Genomic DNA, 15,168 nt, shown 5'->3' on the forward strand with positions numbered 1-15,168 from the left:
TACAAAAGCTCTGTTGCTAGTCTTGGAAAGCCTCGATCTCACCAACATGAAAAACATCCCATTTAGATCCCAGACTTAAGACCTGAAGAGACTAAAACTACTAAAACTTTCAGTCACACCAGGATAAGAAAAATCAACGTGAACCTCTCGGCACAAGTGCAGTGTACTCCAAAAAGCTGTGTTTTGTATCACATAAAGCTCCCTGACAATTTTCAAAAGCAACCCGATGAGTCGAGAGTGTGTAGCGTGTGTACTATGCTGGTTATAACAAATCATGAAACATCAGTAGTATTAGCAAACAGCAAAAATACTTTACCAGTGATTAATACTGAAGGAACTGGCTACAGGCTTCACTGTCATAAAAAAGTGTATATCTATGTAAGCTAATTATTTAGAGAAAGAATGTGATTCTTTAAATGCATAGCTCGTATTTCTTTAGTTAAAACTCAATCACATAAAAATTTATTAAAAAACTGAAATAGGACAAACGACAATGAAATGAATGCTCATGTGAGCAGGCTGCTTAGCTAACAATATAAATATTGTTACATTAATATTTCATTAATAATCTTAAACACGTTACAAATACAATGAATACCATATATTGTACATCTATGTAATAGGAACATTAATAATTTAGCAATATATTAAATAGCATTATATGAAATATATATTGTACATACCAAAAGCAACATCCAAATAGTATATATTTCTATATTATAATGCATTAATAGCAGTATTATTAAAATTAATATTTATACTGCTACCACGACTAGTGATCCCAGATGTTTTCCCGCATGCTGCTATTAATTATATAGACAAGCAGTTACCGGCACAATGAACTAAACAAGCCATTGCTCTTATTATTTATAAGCAATATTGCAAATTACAATAACATATGAAAAGATTACAATAACGTAATATATGAAGATTACAATAATGTAATATATGAAAAGCCATTACATTTTGCTTTGAACCAACCACTTGGCTAGCTTAACTATATGGTCTCTCATTCCTATACTGTAAGAGACAGCGTACGACCAATCAATGTTGATCTTCTCCCTGCAACTTCTCATTCTACAGACCTCTTGCAATCTTTCCCATTAACGCTTTTCAGGCTGAAGAGTCATAGTGTGCTCAGTTGTTCCTCACATGAAAGAAGTTTCATGCATTTGATTTTTCTTATGTCTTGTGTAGCCTCTCTAGTTCTGTCTTTTATTAAGATGGGGAGTGAGGAGCGGAGAACCAGAACTGAACGGAGTCACCTAAGTGCAGACATACCATCCATTTAGAAGCAACGACATCTGCTTTGTTGTCTGCTTCTCTCCTAACAGTTCCAAACATTCAGTTCTTAAGATTGTAATAAATATGCTTTCCATAACAAATGAAGGTCAAGTTTCATAAACAATGGGATTCATTTGCATCTCACAGGACTGAGCTTGTAACCGATATTCAGCTCCAATAAACTAAATTAGGTAGTAGATGCAAGACTGTTTTTTCTGTTTCTGTAATTATATGTATGAAAAAATATTATGTATGTAAAAGTATTTCTCTACTTTTCTGTAATTATGAAAAATTTCTACTGACAGTTAATATGCTGATTATATTAAGGACTATTTCTATAAAACCACCACCTGGTTAAATCTGTTTTCCAGATATTTGGGTTCTTTTTCCTTCTGAGACTACTGAGGTTCAAACAATATCTCCCATCTTCTAGGAAGAAACTTTTACCCTTAGATTGCATGCTTAGCTAAAAAAGGGCTCTCTTATCCCACTGTTACATTGTACGGTTGGAATGCAAGATGCAGCAGGAGAAAAATATTCAGGAATTCCCAAACCTGGCCCTTTTTTCCAGGTTAATTTCTACTCCTTACACAGTGCAGAAGAGAACTAAAATACATTGCAGTGAAAGGTGCTAGAATAACAACTCCATTATCACAGGTAAGGGGAAAGAATTTGACAAGAGAGATGGATAAATTGTTGCTTCAAGAACAATAGGAAGAGTAAGCAGCCTATAAAATGGAGTAAAAGGACTGACCAGCAAGGAAGGGTATTTTAGATTTCAAGGAACACAGGGAGAACTGTCAAAAGTGAAAAAGAGTAAAACAAAGATTCTTTAGTCATTTAACGAGAAGAAAATAGAAATGAGACAGGGAAAGTAAGGTAGAGATAATTTAGGTATGAACACAAACCAAAATGAGTACTTTTGCATTTCTTTTATACTAACACATTAATTTTGTTAGATTTTAACAGGTTAATTTTAAAAAAATGTACAGGAGTTATGCAAGACTAAATATATGAAGTTAGGCCTGAAAGATAGGTAAACCCTTCCTGAAATAGGCAGCACTGAGGACGCACAGTACGAAAAAGTCCTTAATTGCAATGTTGACAACTGACCATGGCAAATGCTGGAAAAAGCCTGGAAGGAAGAAGGCGTACACTTGTGCGGACTTCCAGTGAATAAAGCAGGGCAAATCAGTTTTGCAAAATTCAAAGTCAGAATTAATAAAGGTTATTTCTTCTAACAAGAAAACAGTACTTTCTTCTTTCTCAGCTGCTGCATGAAAGAGGAAGTTAAGTAGATTTCACACTTCGGTAGTCATGTTCGGACCAGAACTAAAATTTATTGTATTAGCTTCATAAGAAGTTTTGTATTTTAATGTGTAACTTAATTTGCAATCAGTTTTTTTTACTTAAAAAATTCACCTAAGAACATTTTATAAGGGGAAAAAATTACTTTTCCTGTAACACATCTGGTTCTTTACCAGAAAAGAATTACAGAACCTGCAGTTATATATTAATAATGAATGTACAAAATGGATTCTTCTTCATATTTTCAGGATTCAATCAGGCAGGAGGCTTTCATATTGTGTCTAAAGAGTGTTTTTCACAGATTATAGTGTAGAAACACTTTTATAACCATAAAATATTTTTTTTTTTCAATTGCTACTATACATCTCCACTTCGAAGTAAAATTGCCTACAGGTACCTATCAATCTCTAATGTTTCCCTTTAATAAGAATCAACCATTTCACTTTTACCACAGTAAAGCACTATTCATTCATATTTCATGCTTCATTTACAATGACCTTATGTTCATCAAAGCATTGATTTTCCACTCCATTAATTTATGATGAGAAGCAATGTTTGCTGCTTCTTCACAGAGTAGCCCCTGGTACTGGTCTGCATGTGTTTTTCTACGGCTGGGAAATATATGAGAGACAACAGACCCTAAGCAATCCAAACTTAACTATATGTGAAACATAATACTGAATCCTGATGTTCAACAGTCACCCTAGTATCACGCAGATCTGATGGACACACGTCCACGGAGTTTTTTTACTTTGAACACCAACAAGTCCCATACTGCTTCAGAAATAAAATCCTTCCTCACAGGAAATAACTCCACAATTGCAACACCCCCCAATCTCTCCTATTGGTCTGGTACCAAATTAAACCATAAATATTTTAAGCTTATGGTATATGTTACCCAAAAAATTTTGCTAAAGTATTTTGCTCATGAACCGCAGAAAAATATATATTTGAGATGTCACACAGAGTTGAAATCAGTTGCCTGGAACGCTGGACACATTTAATGTAATGGCTCCTCCGCATGCTATAAAGTACATACAATTTATAGCAATTTTTTTTTTCCACCTACAAACATTTTTGCTTTTTTTCCCCCTGTGTTAATAAAGAAGACCTGTGATCTGTTCTCAACATAAAAGGAACTCAGGCCCTAAGTGTAAGCCCATGTGCTAAGCCATCCCATTTTTCAATTCTTTCTCTAAATTCCGATGCCAAGACCTCATATCAACACCGTCTGTAAATGAAGTTAAGGAAGACGCTCATCACCTGTTCTCCCAAAGTGTCTCCTAAATACATCCCCTCGATTTCACATACCTTTTGTGGGGGTGAAAAAAAACCCTATTAGCTGTGCCTTAGCTAGTCCTAGTTAGTTACATTATTAAATGTAATCTTGAAAGCAGAAGACCAGCCTTTGGTTTATATGCATACTTAGTCTCCTTGGTTTTCCGGTTTCGTCAAGGATCATGTGGAGAAAGAATGATATAGGCTACTTGAATTTCTGAATGGGTTTTCAGATTCCTAAACTTTAAACCTAACTTCACACACAAAATAATGGGCTCTAAGCCAACCATTACTGCTCAGAAAGTAGACCATGGGGTAGTGATACATATTTCCAAGAACTTACTAATTCAGTGGATGTAACTGGGAAAGGAGAAACAAAAAAAAAAAGCCACAGAACATAGTTATTCCCAAGTATGAATCCACAGTGTGCTTCCATCTTGACTAGTGAGTGCAGCTGTGGAGCTCTATTTCAGAACAGAAATAGGGAAAGGTCAGGGAAGAGCAACAAGAATGATCAAAGCCATAGTGCGCTGTTTCCATCTGAGGAATGATTAAACACAATGACTTGAAAAAACAGGACTCTTCAGCCAGGAAGACAGATGCCCGAGGGGAGACGTGACCAATTTTCATAAAAATCAGAAGTCACATAATGACAGAAAAATGTATATGGGTTTAAGCAGAAAACTGATCAAGTTCATGAATGAGAAAGAGCATGGAAGGGTTCCAAATTCATAGAAACTGCATCTAGGTCCAGAAGTCTCTGAACTTTGAATAGCTGCAATCAGAATGAATGAGTGGGAAACAAAATGTATGTCAGCCCTGTTCATACACTCTTCCCTAAGCATTTTATTTTGGCCATTGTTGCGACGTCTATAGCTGGGCTAGATTGACCTTTGGTCTTAACCAGTACAGTTCCTTTCATATTCTAAAATTCTCACAGTCTTCTGAACAGTTTGTGAAGTGACTTGAATAGGATAACTCACACACTAACATTTGCAGGGACAGAAATGTGTGCCTTTTTCACAAAACCAATGAAAGGAATGGTAGTGATGTGCAAAGAAAAAAAGCCAAGTTTGTTAATGGAAATACAATAAAGGCACCAGCAACAAAAGAATATGTTGAAGAACAGGAGGGAAAGGTGATGAAAGAGTTTTTAGCTGGCCCACAGAATTGGTCTAGCAATTTAATGAAATGCACAGAAACCTCTTCAACATGGATCAAATGCCATATTGGTATCACTAAGGACTGCACTCTATTCTATTAAAAGAGATGGATTTAGCTGCACAGAAAAAATATGAAAAAGGATGTTCGAAGCACCTGACATAGAGGGCAATTAAGTGCTGTTAACTTTTTTCCCAGAAATCGGAAAGCTGTATGCCATAATGCATACAAATAATCCTAAAGAGACCAATCACATCTGTCTGCTCATTGTTTAACGGGGAACAGAAGGTACTGATACCGTGCACTGATGGTACCGATAAGAAGAAGAAACACCAATTGTACTGACTGAAGCAGTATTAATGGTATTTTACCTAACAGCAGTCTCTTCCATAGAGTGAGTGCCATTAATCTTTCTGTTTTTAAAATAAAGATTATTTACTTTGAAAAGGGGCGTTCTGTGTTTTCACAGAGAATGATAAAACAAATTACTCATTTTCCATGACTTCATACAAACACTTTGATGTTTAAACTGCATGTGAACAGTTAATCCTCCTATATTGATGTGATCTTAGTGATAGTTTCACACTGTCTCAAGGGACAGATCTAAATCAAAATCAGATACACATTTTATTTTTAGTCGCAAAGCTGCAATGCTAAATGCAAATAAATCAAAGCAGGTTTGTATATAGTTGTCCTAAAGTTTGCCTTTATAGTCGATATCTTGAAAACATGTAAACATAAACCAGAAACCAAACCTCATTGACTTTCAAGTACAGTGCTCCTTTCTTTTCTGAAGTAGGTAAAAACAAATGGCTATCTGTATCGCACAGATATTTTTCAAAATTAGAGCTGACTTAAGTACTGGTTAGCTAATCCCCAAAGAATACCCGTAAAAAGATTAAATGTGACTGTAATTTTAACTGACTGCACTGCATGTCAGCAGGCAGTTACTCACGATTCAGATAGATGAAAGATGTAATGCTAAAGGTGACCTACGATGATTTATTTTTAAATGGCCTTAGCATGTTGAATACTTAAATAGCAAGAATAGAATGCACCCAGCACGTATAGAGGTATCCTTTGCTTTCCCTGTTAACATCTGTAAAACTATGCATTGTCAGCTTCTGTCTCCAGCACTAGACTGACACATCACACACCTGCTTTTATACAGGCTGTGGTTCTACTTAAGAGGCCTGAGGTTCTCGGTTGACTTTCATATGCCAGGCAAATTCCATGATAGCTGGGACGTTCTGTGACCAAGTACATCACATGTACAAAGGGGACTTTAAGAGAAAGCAGAAAATTTATTTTGTACCTTCATATTCCACATATACAATTACTCCAATTATATCATTGTTTTGATGATTTCAGCACATCAAGAAATCAATTTACCTTTACAAAAAGGGGCAACACAGGGAACAGGACAGGGAACTTGGACAGGGAACTGCTGGAGAGGGTGCAGCAGAGAGCTACCAAGATGATTAGGGGACTGGAACACCTCTCTTATGAAGAAAGGCTGAGGGATTTGGGTCTCTTCAGTCTGGAAAAAAGACGGCTGAGGGGGGACCTTATCAACACTTATAAATACTTAAAGTGGGTGTCAGGAGGATGGGGCCAGGCTCTTTTCAGTGGTGCCCGGCGACAGGACAAGAGGCAATGGGCACAAACTTGAGCATAGGAAGTTCCACCTAATCATGAGGAGGAACTTCTTTACTTTGAGGGTGGCAGAGCACTGGAACAGGCTGCCCAGAGAGGTGGTGGAGTCTCCATCTCTGGAGACATTCAAAACCCGCCTGGACGCGTTCCTGTGCAGCCTGCTGTAGGTGACCCTGCTCTGGCAGGGGGGTTGGACTAGGTGATCTCCAGTCCCTTCCAACCCTATGATTCTATGAACACGTGTAAATTTATCAAGTTACAAAACATTCAAGTTCAACTGGCTTTTTTTAATACTACATTATTTCATCAGAGTTTTAACTAGTGAGATTATTTTTTTTTTTTTTAAGCAAAAACTACACTTACATAAATGAAAAACAAAAGACCTTTGTTAACAAAGGACTGCAAATGTCAAACTAACTGAACTTTTTATTTAGACTCCGGATGTTTTTGCATGGAGGAGATCACATTTTAATTAAGAGACCTTCATGGAAGCTTCCTTTCCTGTTTGCAATGACATGGACCATCTCTTCTCTCATTCATAAGCATGTAACATCCCTGTGGCAACTACAGGAATTGTTTACATGGAAAAATATTAGGAAAGTATTTCTTGAATTTTTAGTTGTTTGATGCATACTAGCAGCTGGAAATGTGGAGGAGACAGTGCAGTATTTTGGCAAGCCAGCTCGCTGTGAATCATCAGCTTGTGCTCCGAGTAATACTGGGGGTCCACAGCACTAGTTTTTGAGAATCTATTCTTTATCATTTACTAAGATCTTGATCAAAGACATCCAGACATATTTACTGGAAATTAAGAAAAAATATAACAGAAGAGACAGAGTGTGTAAAGTAAAGCAACGTTAGTGGGAAAACATTCTCAAAAGGTATAAAGACTTGTCATTCATTCATGAATGCTATCTTCAACTTTCTGTAGCTCTGCAGGCTAAAAATCTTTACATGTAATTTATGTTAATGTTTTGTACACTAACAGTATTTCATCAAGCCTTCCAGAAAGCATTAAAAAAAAATAAAATTAATTAACACAGCCTCTATGGGAAAGAAGAAATATTGTTCATTTTTACAGCTGAGAAAACTGAAATACAAAGAGAGAAGCGATTTAACCAAGGATTCACAGCAAATCAGTGTCAGAGTAGGAAAAAATACAGTAATTTGGCTTATAGATTTCCCCATTTTAACCAAAAGATGCACAACAATGAGAGAAAAAAAAAATCTATGGTAGCATCAATAGATGTAACTGAAGTCTCTGTTCCCCAAGGTTATAATTTGATCAAATATAAAACATTTAAATTTAAAACAAAGGACCTAGCAGCACATTAGAAACATTTTAGTCAATAGTCCACTCTCAAATAAAATTTTAATTTATTTATTTTGTGATATATAAAACAAATGAAAAAAGCACACGATACCAAATACATCTAGTTAAAGAGAAATAACTAAAATATCTAAAGAATTACACTCTTTTGTAATAAAGATTTATCATGAGATTTTTACTTTCTTTAATGGAAAAGGATTTTGAGAGGATTTTGGTTTATTAAAATCTTGCAAAATGTTCACTACTTGCAACACGTGGAACCGATCTTCACAATATCGAAAGGAGCTTTCTACTTAGAGAATGTAAGGGCTGCATCGGGGGGAGCGTTGCCAGCAGGTCAAGAGAGTCTAGTCAGCCCTAGTGAGATACATCTGGAGTGCTGGGTCCAGTTCTAGGTTCCCCAGTACAAGACAGACATACTGGAAGCAGTCCAGCAAAGGACAACTAACATTCTTTAAGGAACTGGAACATCCCTCCTGCGAGGAAAGGCTGAGGAAGCTGGGATTGTTTAGCCTGGAGAAGAGAAGGCCCAGGGAGACCTCATCAATGTGTACAAATATCTGAAGGGAGGGTGTAAAGAAGAGGGACCCAGGCTCTTTTCAGTGGTGCCTAGTGCCAGGACAAGAGGCAATGCACAAACTGAAACACAGGAGGTTCTGTCTGAACATAGGAAACACTTTTTCACCGAGCACTGGCACAGGTTGCCCTGGGAGATTGAAAGTGAAATCTCCATCCTTGGAAATATTCAAAAGCCGGCTGGACACAGTCCTGCGCAACTGGTTCTGCGTGACCCTGCTTGAGCAGGGGGGGTGGACTAGATGACCTATAGAGGTCCCTTACAAACTCAAGCATTTTGTGATTCTGTAATGTACTGTATTACTGGTATCACCGCTAGAGAAGCTATGAAGTTATTAGACCAAGCTGTTAAGACATGCACCATGATTATTTGTCAATTAATAAATATAAAACTGTCATCCTGACTGCCAAACAAAGAGCAGTTTAATAAAGTTTACAGAGTTACCTACATTTTGTAACCTGCCTCTTACAGGCAATTTAGCAATAACTTCTTAGGCTAATATTTTAAATATTCTTTAACAAATACACAATAAGGTATTCTTGATTACACTTATCTGCAAACCCTCAACATAAGTATATATATACATTTGTAACAATATGTTATTTTATTTCTTGCACTAATTTAGTAACTAATTTTTTTAAAATAGTGAAGAACATTTTTACTAGACAGTAATTTAAAAATAATCAATTTTTATCTATCAATTCTGGAGGGAAGGGGGTTTAGAGAGGTGACATTAGAAATACACATATATATATATATATATGTTTAGTTTGTGGACTTTGTGCAAATACACAGCCTTAAGTGAAATCCATAAATCAGAAGAGATATGCAAAATCTTATAAATCTACTTATTTCAGTATTTTTCATTCCCACTCTAAATCCCAGAATGAGCCAGAAAGTGAGAAATAGGTATGAATGAGACAGAAAGGCAATTGTTAAAGAAATAATCGTACTCTCAACAGCAAAATAAATTCTTTTACAGCAAAAAAAAAAATTAAAAAAAAAATTTTAAAAAAAATCGAAATGTTGGTGGAAGAAAACTGGAGGTGGCTGCATTAGCAAAAACCTAAAAGAACAAGTAAAGCACCAAATAGTAGGGGGCAGAGGATGGATGAGTATCAGGGTATTCAAGAAGAGCAATAGATGTGTAGGGGGAGAAGACAACCTCAAGGACGAAGGGAAGAGGAAGGTGAGCATCACTTGAAGAGAAACAGCTGGCTGCCAGCACCGTCAGGTGGCAGAAGTTACTCGGTGGGAGTGAGCAGAGGAAGGACTTGGGCAACCTTGTGAATGTTCTCCACCCCCAGCAAAGGGAAGTGACACACTGGCTCGCCGATGAAAGGAAAGGAAAGGGCGAGGCAGGCAGGACAGAGGATCTCAGACTGCTGCTCCTCTCCCGGTCATTTTTATAAGATCAAAGACTGGCTCTTTTCTGGGAGGACCAGAAGGCCTTTGATGTAATGGAGTTTTGGCAAGACGCTACAGAAGCAAACCAAGGGGAGAAGAAAGTATTAACCCTTAGATCAAAGATTTCCTAAATATTCATATATACAAAGTAAGACCAACATCAAATAATCTCAAGAGCTAACAGCAAGATTTACCTATCGATGGAAGGCACATCGAGGGACAGAGAGAGAGAGCATCCTAACATGGATGGTGTCAGGCAGTCGCATAATCTGTGAAATGCATTGGGCATTGTCACGCTTCCAATTCTTCTTTTAAAATGGGTGATAAATCGGAAAACTGATGCAAACTTGAGCCTACAGGACAAGATTCTAGTAGCTTTTACATTGCTGAGTGCGTGCAGACAGAAATTTGTTTTAGTGGTATTCAAAAACCTTGCTTTCATGAACATAAAAATATGAGTTACAACAAAATACATAAATGTTCATACTGAAGAGGAAATTCACATTAAGTAACAGTTTTGCAGAATACTTACAGCATTACTGGAGTTAAACTAGATTTATGACATTGTAACAAAAAGCTGAATCATGTCCAGAGAAGTCTGATCCAAGCATTCTAAGCAAGTGGTAAACTCGCTTCTGGGTTCTCTGCTGGAAGCAGCAAGCTGTCTTATTGATCAAAGGATATAGAATGCATATGTTTCACTGGAATAGCTTCAGGATGTGGTTGGTTTCAAATTAAATTTCCCAGTCTTTTATGTCAGACTAGTACTACGAAGGCAGAGGAATCTGACTTGCAGTTTATGCTCACAAAGAACACGATGTAGTTCACAGAAACCCAGTGAAGTCACAAGCATGGCACAGTAGCAGCGTGCACCTAGAAAAGGCACCCTGACCTCTTTATAAGACTTAGGTACACTTCCCATTGTAGCTACATCTGAGAATACAATACGGACTTTGTCCCAAGAAAATCATACACCTTTGTCTATAAATAATATAGAGTTAAATCCTCTATGAATTAAGCTACACTCAAAAACAAACTAAATCACCTTATTTATAGATAAATCATATTCATTTTGGCAAAACATCAGACAACATAATTGATTACTAAAGTAATCAGGAAAATTACTTGTTAATAGCTATGTAATAATCAAATTCACTTTATTAAACAGTACTAAACCAAAAAAAAGAGCCAAACAAAACACATAATCTCTAGGTACTCAAAACCTCAGTTTCGCCTGCACTTGTTACTGCCCTGGCACTTCTCATGATTTGAAGGATTATTCCAGAATACGCCTTGGTTCTTCAGCTCCTTTTGTACCCACTAGCGAGTCTGCCTAAGTAACCCTGTTCTTCCTTCTTACCTTCCAGCTTCTGCTCCTGCCCTGGGCACCCTGCTGGAGCAAGGAGTGGTGTACCCATCTACTGAATCATACTGTAGAACTGATCTGACTGAAGAAAGAGAGCCAAAAACTCCAAAAGATTGTTGTGATGGGTACTATTTGTTCTCAGGTTCCTTAAGGGAGTGACCAGATCAGGTGTCATGTCCTGAATGAGGATGGTAATACAGCACTTTCCTTGGGAAGCAAGTGAGTTGGCTAAGGGAAAAAGAAGATCCAAGAAACTGTCAGGTATAGCAGACAGCGTGGTTCACAGGTAGGAGACGGAGCTTCCAGCTCAAACTGACTGCTGAGAGGAGAAGGAGCTGACAGGGCTCAGAGATGATGCAAGAGACCCACAAGTTTGCTGCAACTCACAAAGTCACTTAGAGCTTAAGTTAGTCACTTCAGCTAGGCCTGGAAGGTTTATTCAGCCAGAGCTCTGAGTCTGGCACATTTCTTTCCCAATATATTTCTTTTTTTTTCCCCCCTAAGTGGCCGAATTCATCACATGGCAACTACAACAATTTAACTGGCAAGTGCAAGAGCCAGAAGTTAGTAAATCGAAGAGAAAATGAGGAGAGTGGGCTGCCAAATATCCCTCTCAAAATACGTATACGTACACAGTTTTCAGGTAATTCTGTAAAACAGACAGAATTTGTTTGTTTTAAATAAATAAGCCAGTTTGATAGTTTGTTTAGGTTAAAATCTTTATCTAAATATTTAAAAGAATGCATTTACTATTAGATGTACATGTCTCCTCTGTTGCTTAAAAAGGTATGTGCAGGGTAGAAACAAGGTAGAAACAAAAGCTGCAAGAGGCTTCACACTTGTAGTAAATATCAGACAGTTCTGCACTAAACTCCATCTCTTCCTGCGCAGAGCAATCTCTTCCCAGTATTAGGCAGAATACGAATGATGTGGAAGAAAATGCAGAAGAGATTCCTAACCCAGACATCCCATGGTCTCACAGCTTCCAAACAGCTCTGGAGACTTGATGCTTTCCTATGCATTTTGTATAGCTTGTGTATGTGTGTGTTCTGGCTTTTCCCCTCTCTTGCCTCTTTTTGTATCTTGCATTTCGTGAATCTCATGAACTACCACCTTTCTGTAAAAACTCTCCTACAAAGATGCATTTTCTACACAACTGAGAGAGAGAGGGAGAACGTTATCATCCTCAGAACTGAAACAGAGATATAAAGGTCAAAACCACTTATTATTTTAAAGTATTCACCATGAGCTATCTAACATCAGACTTTTGAGTATACTTAGCAATATATATAGCTGGAGTTCCCACTGAATTTAGCTATTCCTAAAACTTTGTATTTCTGAAAATCAGGCCTCAAAAGTCACAAAGTCAGATACCCAGAAAAAAAGGAACACTAAGTAATTAACAGTCTGTGAAAAATTTAGTTTAGGTGATTTGCCTGACATCATAGAGGAACTTCATGGCAAAAGTAAAGTGAGTGCCTTGGGAGCATTTGACAGCCTTAGGGATGACCATACTTTTCTTGCCTGCAATCTCAGGGCCTAACTTTACACATCTTCCAATGTTAGCAATAAGGAAAGCAGAGATTGATTTCAAGCTCTATGATTTAGCATCACAAATTTGCCTTCAGGTATTACCTCCCAACTTACATTAAGAAAGAAAATTATATTTTACTGATGATAATAATCCTCTTCCTCTTCTATCTGAACAATAACTTACAAATCTTCCTTCTTAAAGTAGAAGCGATTAAAAGTATAAAACGCAGAAAGGCTCCCGAAAAAATAGAAACAAAGATTGTCACAAAATATGGATTGAATTTGCATGAAGTTGTGATATTTGCAAGCAATTACCCTCTGCCTGTGTCAAAACAGCTCTGGGAACAGAAAGGACAAGGCATTTGCAGGCAGTTTAACTCATGGTTCGTGAGAAACGGATGGCAGTGGATGCATGCCTGACTGGTTGTCACGTAAACAAATCATGAATAAGAGATGCTCCTGAACAGAACTAATGTCCTGGCAACACTTTACACTAACACAGCACTATGTGAAGTGCCAGGACACTGAATTTGAGCACTAGCTCCCTGCTCCCACAAGGCAGGAGTTCCAACACTGCACTCTGATTTACAATGGGCCTTTTATGTGTGAATGAAAGCTTTTTTTAACATATTAAATATATTTTAAATATATTTTTTGAATTTGGAAGCTGTTTTCAGAGATGCACAGACGATCAGGAAGGATAAAATAATAATTTGAACAAGCAAATTTAAAAAGTTTATATTTGCAGGCTTGATATTGTCTCAGTACAGGTTTTTTTAGATGAAATTTTCTGGGTTTCCAATGAAAAGAAAATACAAGCCTGATAGTTAATATTGTGGGATGTCTAATTGGACATTTCTACATAAGAAGAAAGAAGCACGGTTCAGAAATTGTAGTGCAAGCTGAGACTCATCCCAGCTATTCCACGTGATAGACTTACTAGTTTGGGACACCTGGATAATCCAGCTGCATTCATAGCATATAAATGTATGAAGGCTTTTGTCATTACAACTTAATATCTTATTAAATTATATTAATTAATCATTAAAATGGTATTCCTTCATGCTTTTAGTTGCAGTGTTGATGTGGGCAGATGAAAAAAGTAAAAGTGTAAAAAGCACATGTAACAGTCACTGAAATAATTAGATCTATCACATGGACCTTGACCATTAGCAGTAGAAAAATAATATCATTTGTGTGCCTCAAATCTATGACATTTCTTTTCCCAGGGATGGGATGAGGACTGAACTGTACAGAAAAACTACAATATTACACTGTATTTCACATAACCGGTGTTTAAATACCTACACAGAATGGTGCAGTGTAAAATTATCATACCTTCTCTTAAAAGTAAAATGAGAGTTAAAAGACAATTAAAAACACAGAACTGTAACCTTTTTAAAAAAAAATACATAAAAAAATGTTTTTCATAATTTAGAAAAATTATCAGCAATGTCATTGTGATTGGTTTGGAAATGAATTTAAGAAACTTACCACTTCTAAGGTCATAATACGTTCCTAAAAATAAAGTACAAGATGCCATTAGAAAGGAAAGAGTATAAATGCAATGTAAGTTGAACAATGATGAAAAGGATTCATTTTGGTTTTTTGCTGGTCATATGTATGGTATTTTGTAAAAATCTCACTGAACACGAACTGCTGTACTTAATTAATCGGACCTCTGACCCATATATCATACTCTCTCACTTAGAAATCTGTTCCAAAGAAAAGGAACTCCCCAGAAACAAAGAAAGAACTTGAAAAAATTTACTCATGATATATTTTTTTCAAATAGTACCATTAGATTTTCAATATTGTTAATTTTACTCTTATGTATCCCAAAGTTTCATTGCTTTTTTTGATCATGCATGTCTGTAAATCTAGCTTGTTTTGGAGTTCATGTCATGTTAGCATCTGGTTTAGTTTTCTTTTAGGCATTTCCTTAGAAAACTAAAAAGTAAATTCCATATCATTATTCTGTTATCCAGAAATAGCTATGAAGAATGTTTTCTTAACAACAAGATGATGTTAGTCAAAGCCTAATGTCAGACAAAAATAAAATGCAAATAAAATAAGCTTGTGTCAGTTTTAATCCAGCACAAAATACAGAGACCCCACAATTTTTAAGTTTACTTGTATGTATTTTAATATTCCGTTTCCATTTAAAAGTATCTTTAAGAAAAATATTGAGCCAGTAAAATCAAGATCATGTACTCTGGCACTATGTCCTGAGTAGGTACGATATTTTAAGTAATCCAAGGAAACACA

The 15,168-nt window shown here is 36.6% G+C and overlaps 1 protein-coding gene across 1 annotated transcript in view; it reads right to left on the reverse strand.

Annotated features, from left to right (window-relative positions):
* Positions 1-15,168, reverse strand: part of CEP128 (centrosomal protein 128) — a 132,406-nt gene that overhangs the window by 11,913 nt on the left and 105,325 nt on the right. The window contains exon 20 of the mRNA XM_074585431.1: positions 14,395-14,418. Coding sequence (XP_074441532.1) covers positions 14,395-14,418 — 24 coding nt within the window. The remainder of the gene's footprint in view (positions 1-14,394; positions 14,419-15,168) is intronic.

This window comes from Larus michahellis, chromosome 4 (assembly GCF_964199755.1).
Source record: "Larus michahellis chromosome 4, bLarMic1.1, whole genome shotgun sequence".
NCBI classification, from domain to species: domain Eukaryota; kingdom Metazoa; phylum Chordata; class Aves; order Charadriiformes; family Laridae; genus Larus; species Larus michahellis.